The sequence below is a fragment of the Thermobia domestica genome, chromosome 10 (genome assembly GCF_964235325.1).
Source record: "Thermobia domestica chromosome 10, izTheDome1.hap1.1, whole genome shotgun sequence".
Classification (NCBI taxonomy): Eukaryota; Metazoa; Arthropoda; class Insecta; order Zygentoma; family Lepismatidae; genus Thermobia; species Thermobia domestica.
The window spans coordinates 170,315,553-170,328,442 of NC_137463.1; the positions used below are offsets into that span (position 1 = coordinate 170,315,553).

Consider the following 12,890-nt stretch of genomic DNA (forward strand, 5'->3'; position numbering starts at 1 on the left):
TCGGCATTTCCAAATGAAAAAAAAAATATATATGAAATCTTTGAGTTTTACGCCCCACGATTACGTCGGCTAGGCTAAAGGAGACGGTGATGATGAGAAATGAATGGAATGAAGAAACTGGGAGTAAACGGGAGAATTCTGAGGAAACCCACGCACATGATGTTTGTCCACCACAAAGTTCACTTGGCTCGAGCTGGGATCGAACCAGGGACCCCATGCACTAGAGATGAACGCTCTACCACTGAGCCACCACAGCATACATTTGGATATGTATTTTGAAGTAAATTAGTCTGTCTGTTAGCTCAAGTGGTAGAGCGTTGGCTTCGCATTCGGGAGGTCGTGGGTTCGAATCCCGCTGCCGACCATCCTGACTGAGGTTTTCCAGGGTTTCCCTCAGTCCTACCAGGCAAATGCCGGGATGATACCTACTAAAACAGGCCCTGGCCGATACCTTCCCAAATCCTTTCCATTGTTATTGTTGTTGTTGGATATCCAGTGTAAAATGGCCTCGGAGCTGTATCTGGTGATTGTTAAATAAATAAATAAATAAATAAATAAATAAATAAATTTGTATAATTGTCAGACATACTTACATAAAAGAGCATTCTTAGTTCTACTGTTGTCGCATATTCATAAGGAAGGAGGAATATTCTGCACATATTCCGCGAGATCTGATCACCAACCGGATGTGTTTTTCTTCTTCGTATTTTTCAAAGGGAGTGTCCATGAATTAATATGATAATATTAACTACTACAGTCTTATTGAGAGATTTAATCTTAAAGGAATAAAAAACCTAATGGATCAAAACCTTTACCAAAAAAAAAATTATAACATTCACCTATGCAAGCCAACATGGTGGAAGATTGGAGCAAGGATCCCCTTCGTCACCTTACAGACTTTGAAGTGACTTTATTCTTTCTTGGAGGCCACGGCGGCTCAGTGGGGGGGGGAAGTCTTACCTCCGGTGCTTGGAGTCCCTGGTTCGATCCATGGCCAAGAAAATTTGTGGGGCATAATATCGTGCATATGAGCTTTCTTGGGGGTACTTCTGTGTCCTCCCACATTCATATTCCACCAATTCTTTCATCATCACTCACTTTCCTTAATCATCGTCTTCCTTAGCTTAACGGGCATATTTGTGAGACGTTAAACTGAAATATTTAATTTAATTTTTCTTCCATCTTGATGCTTTATTCATTTTACAATTCTTATTATTACTGCTATTACTACTACAATAATAAATAATAAGAAAGAGAAGAAGGAGAAGAAAAAGAAGCATAAATTCTAAACCTCTCAAAAACTTCTTTATGTCAGTCCTTCTGTCCAGCAACGCGCCTTCCCATTTAACTGGTATTCATCGAATGCTCTCTCCCTGAAAGTGAAGTAAAACAAAGGGGGGGAGGGAGGGATATTTGAACTGAGGTCAGCAAAATGCTATATAGGCCTTAAACAGGTACTGAAGCAAAGAGTATCTGTATGTCGTAACTTAATAAGATCGTGCTTGAAGTCTTTCCGTAGTATACAAGAAAGACTTGTAAAGTACAAGGCTTACTATTTATGGGAGCTTCGAGTCACTCCGGGACTTAAGTCCAGTGAAGTTGGCGGGTGCACAAAACCATCACACAAGATCACTTCACTCAGGACATGCCCTTTCCCACCGCACTATGTTGCCTCCAAGATAACTGAGTTACGAGACAACGCCAGTAAGATTTACTTGGAAGAAAATTCAAGAGGTATTAATGTAGTGAGCAATTTTAAAATACCGGTAATACGAATGTTCTAAAGGAAAAAAAAAATGAACTTTCCCTCCAGCACTTCAAGATGAAGCGTAAAATGTCATTTCATCATTTCTATAATTACTGGAACTTTTCGGTTGGCAACACTCACGAGCAAAGAGTCTTGAAGCTTGAAGAAGCAGCTGCCTGCCGGTTGAACCAAAGCCTATGAGACGTAGATGGAGGGCGCTCCCTCTTCCCTCCCGCGCTGGAAAAGAAAACAGGCTCTGCTCATTGAGTAGAGTGCAGCCAGTCAGTAGCATATTAGCAATGGAAGGTCGCGGTCATCATGCGGCTCACAGGCGTTCATCACCATGTGCGTTCTTTGTAATCGCGTGTGCTATCCTTGTCCGTGCGTCCACATTCACATCGGCATATTCTGGAGGACTTGAACCTGTATCCTGGATGCACAGTGTGGTTCTCGATGGGGAGGCAAAAATGCATCTGTTTTGGACTCCCTATGAGGAACATGTACGATTCCAGGTTGAGGCACAAACACTAGGCTATGTTGGAATTGGTTTCTCGCCTACAGGATCAATGAAAGGAGCAGATATGGTTGTCACTTGGGTCGACGATGACTCCACGGGACAAGTTCATTTCTCTGTAAGTATTTCGTCGAAGTCTACAAAATAGTGTTACCATTAACATAGTTAATTTCTTTGTAGAAGTGCGGTAAAGTCACTGACAAGTAGTGTTGTAAATAGAAAAAAAACGGTTCGTATTTTTTCAGAAATGTACGTTTTTTTTAGAAAAAAAAAACATTGGCTCTCGTTTTTTTTCTAAATTTCGTTTTTTTTCAAACAGTCATTTGTAATGCATCTTACGTCTATTTAAGTATGAAATATTTTTATGTAGGTGTAATCACCGTAAAATGCAACATAAATTAACCGCTAGATAGTGATACGCTACAAATATTTTACAATTTACATGAATACCATACCTATTAACAATTGGGGCTTCAGCAGTTTTCATCAATATCAACTAAGAAATAAAAGTAGAAATGAAATTTTGTTTTTTCGCGAATGCAGGCCTTTAATAAGTACGAAAATAATGTCACGAGCAGTATAAAATTCCAATAACTTGTCTAAAGGTAAAAACTAATACTAATTTGCCTAATAGTATCTTCTAAATGTCATACATAAATAATGTGTCGACTAGATATATATGATATGCAGAGCCGGCTCTACCATATATGCCGTGGCGTATTTACGAGTTTGTTTCGGGAGGGGCTTTGCTAACTTTGAAAATGTGAAAATTCTGCAAGATATTTCATATACTTTACTATAGTAAGTAAGATTTCGGGGGGAGGGCTTAAGCCCGGAAGCTCCCCTAAATACGCCACTGTATATATGCAACACGTGCATTTGCGTGGAACGGCAAGATTGGATGGTCCGGCAAAATCTGTCATAAGTATATTATTTAAATTAAATATTTCTTGTTTAAAACAGACTTCATGATGATGGCAGTTACATTTACTAAGCTGACCTATTAGAATACTACATTCATAAATTATGTTTAGGTTGCATTAGTTTAAGGCCACATGGACAATCCTAAAGCAAATGGTCGAATAAATCCGAGCACAAATTGCTTGATTGTTGTCAAATGCAAGAATTCAATTCTCGAATAGTAGTGAATATCTGTTCCATTTATTAAGTTATCACAGTTTTGATATGAAAGTAGTCTTGTTTTTGTCAGAAGCAAGTTCCTTATCATTGAAGATAGAAACATTTTTTTTTAAATGTTAGAAGATGTAGAAGAAAAATCAAGAAATAAAGATAAAAGAGCTAGTTGCACTGGAATTGCAAACTGATACATTGAGATTGAAGCTCGATAGTGAATTCTATAAAAAGGATTACCATCTTTCTCTGCAGGTGTGTTTGCTTTATCTTTCACTATCATAATAGATTAACATTTAAAGAAAAAAACAGACACAACGGAATTGCATTTTTAGTAAATATTTAAGCCTTTCTGAGTGCGACTGCACTTACCCTCACCTTTGTTGTTCATGCTGGAGTAACATACTTAAAATCACGACTTCTAAGATTTGTTCTTTCTGGAGAAAGGGGGAGGCGGCAAATTATGCCATTGCACGAGGCGACAAATTGACTAGGACCTGAATATAGGATGACTCAATTTGAAGTAATGCAGGGTGTTTCAAAATTAATATTAGGGTTTTGAAACTTCGTAGTATCTATTACAATTAACTTACAATTATAAATATTATATCAAATGAAAGAGCAACTCAAACAATTTTGTACGCACGCATGTACATGCATTGTTTCTTCTGTCTGCAGTTAGAAAGAGCAAGTAGCAAAGATGGAGACTAGAGAGCAGAAAGCGTTTTGTGTTTTAATAAAGACTGAACCTGTACAGTGCAACCGTCTGTGTGAAGAATATTAAGGAGACGCTTGCAACTACGTCTTTATTGTTTGCAGTTGCTACAGGTCTAAAGCCTACAGACTACGGTTTACGTGCCAATTTTGCAAGTGAAATATTCCTGCATAACAATGAAGATTTTCTGGATCGTGTCGTCTTCAGCGATAAATCGACATTTCACCTAAGAGCTAATGTGAACACTCATAATGTTTGCATCTGACCGTCAGCAAATCCTCAGGAGATGGTACAATTGAGACGAAACTCCCCTAAATTGTATGTATTTTGTGCCATGTGGCGAAAAGTTTATGGGCCTTTCTCGCCTATCGACCAGAGTGTGCCGTGTGACGAATGAATCTCACATTGAACACTTGTAGCAAAAACTGTTTGAGGTGCTCTTTTACTTGATGCATTGCTTATAATTGTACGTAAAATGTAATAAGTACTACGAAGACTTAAAACAACAAAATTTATTTTGAAACACCCTACATTTCTCACCAACAGTGTTGGAACTAAGATGTAAAAAGGAGAGAAAATTTTCCTTATAAAGTTATTGTTTACAACGATATTATTGTTAGTCGAGACTATAACTACAACAACAACACGAGTTAGTAGTCAAAAAAATGTAATCAAATGTATACTCGGTGGCCCAAATGGCCAAAGTGGGACACATAGGTGTGTCACTTGTTTAATCCGCTCCAGTGTGGACACTGAGATATCGGGATATTATTCTTGCAAAATGTGGTTGGACTATAGTTTAACATATTAATTTCTTTTTCTTCTGGTGTCGAATTTCCTTCTCAAATTTCACCCCAGTAAAAAATTCGAGAATTTTCTAATTTCGAATTTCCTTTACTTTTTCCCCCCTGTAGCTTCCTTCGTTGTAGAAAGACATCCTTAAGACTTGCCAGGTAGATATCTCGGATGGGTACCTAACTGTTGACATCAAATGGGCGGGCCTGCGCGCAGTGTTGCCAATTAGGGAAATTAAAATTCTCCTATATTTGGGCAAAAAATTAGGAATTTTTGTTTATAAATCCGTACCTCTACGTCCGAGTGCAAGTCAACTTACGCCAATCGAACATTTGTTCTCACCTAACAAACGAAAGTACAGATCGTTACAATGGGGTAATTAGAGGGCTCACGTAAAATTCGTATTTAGGTTCTAGCCCTTGATTTTTCTAATTTTCCCTTACTTTTCTGTTTACCGTAATATATTTTTGGTAATTAGAAGCTTTGTTCCTTAAATATCGCCATAATACTTGTAGGATATATTAGTGGAGTACCAATGTTTAATTTAAGATAGTTTGCGTCTGTTTGGTAGCAGTGTTGCCAGCTACTGAATATTTTAATTTCAGATTTTAGGGGGAAATTTTGGAAAAATTATATGTTTTGTTTCTATTATTTCCCTCTTGTTGGCTATATCGGAACAAACGTACCAGTATCTGGAAGTCTCATCTTTGCTCTACATAACCCACTATAGAAAGTTTCAATAGGATAATTAGGGGAAGTACAGTTGAGGTTTACAGTGGACCTTGTTCTCTAATTGGAAAGATAACTGTGATTTTTTAAAGGTAGAATGAGATATTTTTATTGACATGCTTACTTTATTAGATATCGTCACAATATTTGTAGGATATATTAGAGGGATACCAAAGCTTATTTTAAGATAGTTTGTGTGTGTCTGATAGTAGTGTTGCGAGCTACGAAAAATTTTAATTCCAGATTTTAGGGGCAAATTTTGGAAAAAATTCTCGTTTTTATTCCTATTATTTCCTTCTTGTTGGCTACATTCGAACAAATGTACCAGTGTCTAACAGCCTCATCCTTAGCCTACACAGCGCACCATAAAAAGTTTTACTAGAATAATTAGGGGAAGTACAGTTGAGGTTTATAATAAACCATGTTCTGGAAATGGTAAGAAAATGGTGAATTTCTGAGGTAGAATGAGATTTTTTTTTTTAAATTTTATGCTTACTTTGTTCTATATCGCCATGATACTAGTAGGATATATTCTTGGAGCACTACGGTTTATTTTCAGATAGTTTTCGTCTATCTGATGGCAGCGTTTCCAGCCAAAACAATTAATTCCCGCTATTAGGTGAAAAATTCGGAAAATTTCTTTTTCCCCCTCTATTATTATCCTCTTACTGGCTACATTGAAACAAACGTACCACTACCTGAAAGCTTCCTCTTTGCCCTACAGAACGCACCATAAAAAGTTTCAATAGGATAATTAGAGAAGCTGTACCCCGGCATATTTGATTTTTGCTTCTGAGGCGTAAAAAGTGTCAAAATTTCATGTGTATGACAGAATTTTTTCTTTCCCTATTTGAATGGAAGCCAGCGACTTCAGGATTTCACTGTACCTTGTCAACATACCAAAGATGTTTTTTGGTGACTTGAACCCATATAGGAGCTGTGGTGCTAGAAAAAAAAAATTTGAATTTCGTTTAGGGATTTTTTTGTAAATTTTCACCGCTACATTTCCCTCAATAATTTCCCACCCGTTGGAAACACTGCAATATAACTTACACCAAAAGTAGCCACATCCATTTTCTTAAAAACAAGGCCTTAACCATATCAATCGAATGAATAGTTTTTGAGCAATAAGTCACTAACTGGAAATGTAGGAAAACGCCAAAAATGACCTGGGGTCGAAAGGAATAATCACACAATTTTGCTCGTATAGGTACAAAGAAACAAACGAGTTGTAAGTTACGAGGGCTTCGACTCAAGTTCTATTGATTATTTCAATAATGTGCAACATAAATCAATAAATAATAGTTGCCAGAAAAAAAACAGACTTTTGAAAAAAAACATGAAAAAGAACGATGTTTTTTATTGAAAAAAAACTTCACAGAAAAAAAACCGTTTTTTTACAACACTACTGACAAGTCGTCTTCAATCAAAGTTGTCATTGCAAGCATGGGTGACAACAGCTGGGTTTTAGGAGGCACGTTGCACCAATTAGAATCAGTGGCGGCGCTAGGCTTGTAACAGTAGGGAGCAAGAGGGGAGGCAAGAAAAAGTTTGGGGAGGCGAGGCAACCATTCTTGTTTTGCTTTGAATATTATTATTATCGGTTGTACATATCATTATTATCATTCACCGGCTGCACATAGAAAAATGGGGAGGCGAAGGGGGGCGAGAAAAATATTGGGGTGGCGGTCGCTCCTCCTCACCCCCTGTAGCGCCGCCACTGATTACAATATTTGGTGGAACATAATTATTCACCAAAAATGATAAAAATCAAACTTGAGAATGACAAATTTGGGTTACAAAGGCATATTTTAGGGGAAGAATGGTACTGTCGTGAGGAGAATGGTAAATTTGGGGATAGAAAGGTACATTTTAGGAGGAGAATGATACTTTTGGGAGGAGAATGGTAAATTTGGGAATAGAAAAGTATATTTTAGGAGAAGAATGGTACTTTTGGGAGGAGAATGGTAATTTTGGGGATAGAAAGGTATATTTTAGGAGAAGAATGGTACTTTTGGGGGAAAACGATAAATTTGCAGAGAAAGAATGGTAAATTTCAGAGGAAACTGGTCAATTTTGGAATTGCGCCCAAGCCTTTGGGGGAATGGGCACCTCTTATTGCAAGTAATCATTGTATTCAACAAACAATCAAAGCAAATTCATTACTTATTCAGATACAACCTGAGAGAGCATTCTGCACTGGTATAGTTAATGAAACGAAGGAAAGAAGTCTACATTTAAAGGTACCATCCCCTAGAGGAACTTAAAGCAAACCATGGAAAATCCTAGCAAAATGCCCGACCACTGAATTCCAACTCAGGACCTTGCAGTTGCAAGACAATAGAACTAACCACTAGCTTTCACTTAAAAAAAATAGTACACAGAATAATTATTCTTTAGTATTTATTTAAAAAAAAAAAACTTTCAGCTCCAGCGTGCGAGGCTAATTTTCCTGAAATTATTAAAGTCTACAACAATTAAAACAATAGTGGGAAAGGAAATGAAAGACATTGGCCAGGACGAATATTTAAAGGTATCATCCCGATATTTGGCTGGTATAACTAAGGGAGGACCTCATTCAAAATGCCTGGCCACCGAACTCGAAGCGGAACCTTCTGATTGCGAAGCAAGAATACTAACAACTTCATTTCTGAGCTTATATCTGTAAAGCCTATCGCAAATGTGAAAAAGTGATATTTTCTGTCAAAGAAGGGAAACTGTAACTTTCTGCAAATGTGAAATAACGACAGTTTCTGGATATTATTCTTGTGAGATAAAGGAAACCATTATTCTGATATGAGAATCAAAGCCTACAATTGCCTATTATAACCATTTCTATGTATGTAATAAAGAACGGGGGATTCAGTACACAAAAATAAATAAATAAAGTAATCAATATAAAACTTAAGAGATTCAAAAGCTTACAAGAGACACTGTGCCTCATTTCACAATATAGGCTATTTTACTTCTTTTTCTAGTGACAATAATGATAGCTTTGTCTTGAGGTTTGCATACGTTTCTTGGCCAAAAATACAGCACTTTGTAAACTATCAATATGAAACATATTATTATTATACAAGGCCGGATTAAGGAAGGGGCTTGGGGGGCTATAGCCCCGGGCCTCCAGGTGGACAGGGGCCTCCATTCTTATCAAACTCTCAAATGGCTATCTAAAAAGAATCGTGAAGATACAATCATCATCGTAAAATAAAATGTGACCAAAAATTTGAAACATATCCCTTTAACTTTCCTATTATACTTTCACAGAAATGTATTAGGTGAAGTCAGCAGGAGCCACATAATTTTTCTAGGCCCGGGCCTCCAGATGGGTTAATCCAGCCCTGCTATTATAACTATAAATGTACTTTGTATTTCCGAAAATATTACTTGAACGATATGAGTTTACAATACACTGAAATAGCTTCCGGTTTGGTTACTGTTGTAAAGCAAAAAAATGCAATTGAATTTTAGCTAATATACATTTCTCAGTCTTTCAGAAAGTTGACACCGATGTATGACAATATACCGTAAACGTATAGTAGTGTTAAGAAAAAATACCCACGTTTCTTTCATCAACTCATCTCTTAAGCAGAAAATTTGATAATAAATCTCTTTTTGAAATATGTATGTAACAAATCCACTTTTATGTTTCCTATAATCCAATTCTGAGCTAATAGGGCAGAGTCTGTAAAAAAAAAAAAAAAAAAACCTAGATATTCATATATGGTAGGTAGGGGCAAATTGGATCATAGGGCAAAACGGGTCGATAAAATATAACCCCATTCTAAAGACCCGAGAATTGAATTTATTTCACTACTGCTGTCTGTTCAATGTACTATCACATCTCAGAAGAAACTGCCGCTGTCAGAACCCACTGTTTGCTTGACATTAGAACAGCTCTAGACCGCATTGTTTAAAGGAGTGTGCTTTTGCCACCCACAAGAAAAGCTTCAAATGCATTTATATATATATATATATATATATATATATATATATATATATATATATATATATATATATATATATATATATATATATATATATATATATATATATATATATATATATATATATATATATATATATATTTGAATTTCAATCTTGAAGTTTCATTGAATTATGCATACATCATAAACACTACGAAATTTTAGCATTGGATACAGTAGATACTGTACAATTAAAGGTTACTTACAAAGACGCATTGCTGACCATTGCTTTTATCATAAAATCATTACATTCAATTTACCATAAATATCTGAAATCTTTGAAGTTAATGGTGAGAAGTTAGGGACTATTTATCCCTATACATGTTTATGGTCAACAGTTTCCAGTTCCTAACTTTTAAAAACGCTACAAATCCATGCATGATTTCGGATTTGAACCCAATGAAAACATGTCGATCTATACATACATAGTCATCATATTCCGTAAGATTTACATCTTCGCATCTTCATAAAGCATAGGAGTTAGCAGCAACAGTAGTAGGAGATAGTGTAAAAGGATTACAGGTCGTCCATTCTACCCTATTACTATACACTCAATCCACTGGGTATATTTGATTCCAAATTTGTAAGTAAAAAAAAAAAAAAGACCTTTGACATTTATCTCGCTCTCCAAACAATCCTAACAGCTCTTCAGGTAATGGCTTGAAAATAAATCGAAGCCTTATTCCTAATTTCCAAAAATAAATACACAAAAATAATCATAACTTCTATTCACACTTCATCTGATATCACCCAAAGAGGAAATAGGAAAGAGAGAGAGAGAAGCCAATGAGGAACACCCACCTTTGCTAATATAAATGCAAACAATGAAAATTATATATTTATGAATATTGCAGTATATCATACTATCATGAGAAAAAGCACTTGGATAGAGACTCATACAGCATCTCAGTATCTGAGTAGAGATCTTACAAAGATTATTACCACGAGTGACATGTAAACGTCTTTGTAAAAAAAAAAAAAAAAAAAAAAAAAAAAGTAGTGGGGCTTGATTGTCTAAAATTATGTGATTCTAGCTACCCAATGACTTATCCGATTTACCCCCTCACAGCGGGTTAAATGAATTCATTGCATCACTTGTTAAAAAGTGTTAAAACTGGTCTAGGATTTTGAAATGAAAATACATTTCATTATAGTTTAATAGCTGCAGATTTGCTTGCTTGTACGGATATAATTTCAATACTTATAAATGTATCTTTCACTTCAGAATAAACGATTTTAAAGAAAGTGATCCGATTACCTCTATCTATCATATGTTCAAATAAATTAATAGAAACGTTTAAAACAGTTACTATCCAGATCATTTTTATTACTCGAAGTTATAGAAAAAAATAAATTAAATCTTAAGTTTTACGGTACGTATCACGATTATCCCGGCTAGGATAAAGGATATAATGATAATGAGAAATGAGTGAAAAAACTGGGAGGAAACGGGAGAACCCCGAGAAAACCCACGCACACGGTGTTTGTCCACCACAAAGTTCACTTGACACGAGCTGGGATCGAACCAAGGACTCCATGCACCAGAGGTAAAAGCTCTATCACTGAGTAACCGCGCCCTCTTGAAGTAATAGAAATTGTAGAAGTATCTGTATTTGTGGAATCCGAACTTTCCGAAAGTTGTTTGCTCTTTTTGCTTCTGATGAGTTTGATTCCCGGTAGAAGTACATTTGGTTTGGATTCCATGTTAAACTTGTATGTCCACTTCTAATATAGCTCTGTTTTTCAATGGAGACGTTAGAAATTCAAAATAAGCACACAAAGAAATTATCATGCGCATAGCTGAGAAAAGATTCAGTCGGAATAACAGATTTTGAGATTTCTGATTTCGAAATTCTTTTGTAAATCATGGGTCATAATAATAAGAGCAAATTATACTTCCTTAACACAGTGACATAAATTATTTTGGTGCTTTCGAAGGCATGAAAAAGAATTTTCTGAAGAATTAGTACAAATCCAAAGGTTTGAAGGTTGAAGAGCAAGAGACTGTGTAAGAAGAGGGAAACAAACAGTCATACACGTGTGGAACACGTCAAATGCTTATGGCATTTTCGTGTATCTATAATCTAAACTCGCTAATGGAAATGGAGAAAAGAGTGGAGTATCACGTAATTGCTTTGAAGAGTTAGTTATTCTGTATATAGATAACATGACAGAAGACATACATACATAAACATTTGTACCAGACATACTCAGAGAATCAAAAATAAACTATTGGCAGCTTTCTTTCAAATGCCGGTCGGGAATAACTTCAATAGAGAAAGGTTAAATTTTTGCATGATGTTGAAATATTTCTCATTCATAACAGAAATTTAAAAATACTTTGTACAAAATATTACAAGAATGAAATTAAATACTTGACATATCAATCAACTGATCACAATCTTCTCCAAATTCTTGAAATCTTCTCAGTAAGTTCTTATAAGACTTCACTACAAATTTCTTCTCTTCTTACTTAAATATTCTGCGTTGAAGAGATTACATCAAAATTTCAAGTCGCATTCACTGTAACTAAAATCGCGCTTACTGCTTTATGTATTTGAAAAATTACTTCTTAAATCCGTACTACTGTTAGCCACTGATATTCAAACACTGAATTCCATTGTATTAGTGATATAACTTGCACTCTAATTTCAATCCTAAGCTTGTTCTGTATAGGTTGACGAGGTTTGGATTATTATTCATACTATTCAATTGTTCATACTATATTCAGTGGATTATTATTCATAATATTCAACAGATCAGGTGTTCTTACTGATCTGTTTTGAGGTGACAACATAATAAGGCAAACAAAGAATTTGTTTCTACTTTTTTTCTTCCTTTTTTTATTAACTTAAAACCTTTCAGCGCACTTGCCTAAATAGTATTATGATTTTAAAAATCACAAACTTGCTTCTCTAAGCATCTAATTTATAATCAAATTATGTCCTTAATCTACTTCAGCAAATAACTTCACTTGTCCTACTGGTACTATATATAAAAATACGAATATGAAATTGTGTTTTTGAACTTTCGAGGAAATTGATTGCAAAAATCTTTCATAAGAAAAGGAAAGATATGTACCAAAACAACAGGAAACAACTATATGAAACAAAAGCAGACGGACAAAGAAGATACTTCAAAAACAAAAGCCAATGATTTATTGTTTTGAGGGTGGCATCCCATTATTATTTCCTTTCTTTTTTAATTGGTTTGAGTCATTCGTACGTTAACATTGGTTTTGCTCCGCTATAATTAGCTGTCGAAAGAGCTGTG

The 12,890-nt window shown here is 35.5% G+C and overlaps 1 protein-coding gene across 1 annotated transcript in view; it reads left to right on the forward strand.

Moving 5' to 3' along the window:
- The first annotated feature begins 1,943 nt into the window (after positions 1–1,943).
- LOC145662839 (MOXD1 homolog 1-like) overlaps positions 1,944–12,890 on the forward strand; it is a 99,158-nt gene continuing 88,211 nt past the window's right edge. Inside the window, exon 1 of the mRNA XM_081728755.1 lies at positions 1,944–2,379. Within this exon, the coding sequence (XP_081584881.1) occupies positions 1,945–2,379 (435 nt within the window). The 5' untranslated portion in view covers position 1,944. The remainder of the gene's footprint in view (positions 2,380–12,890) is intronic.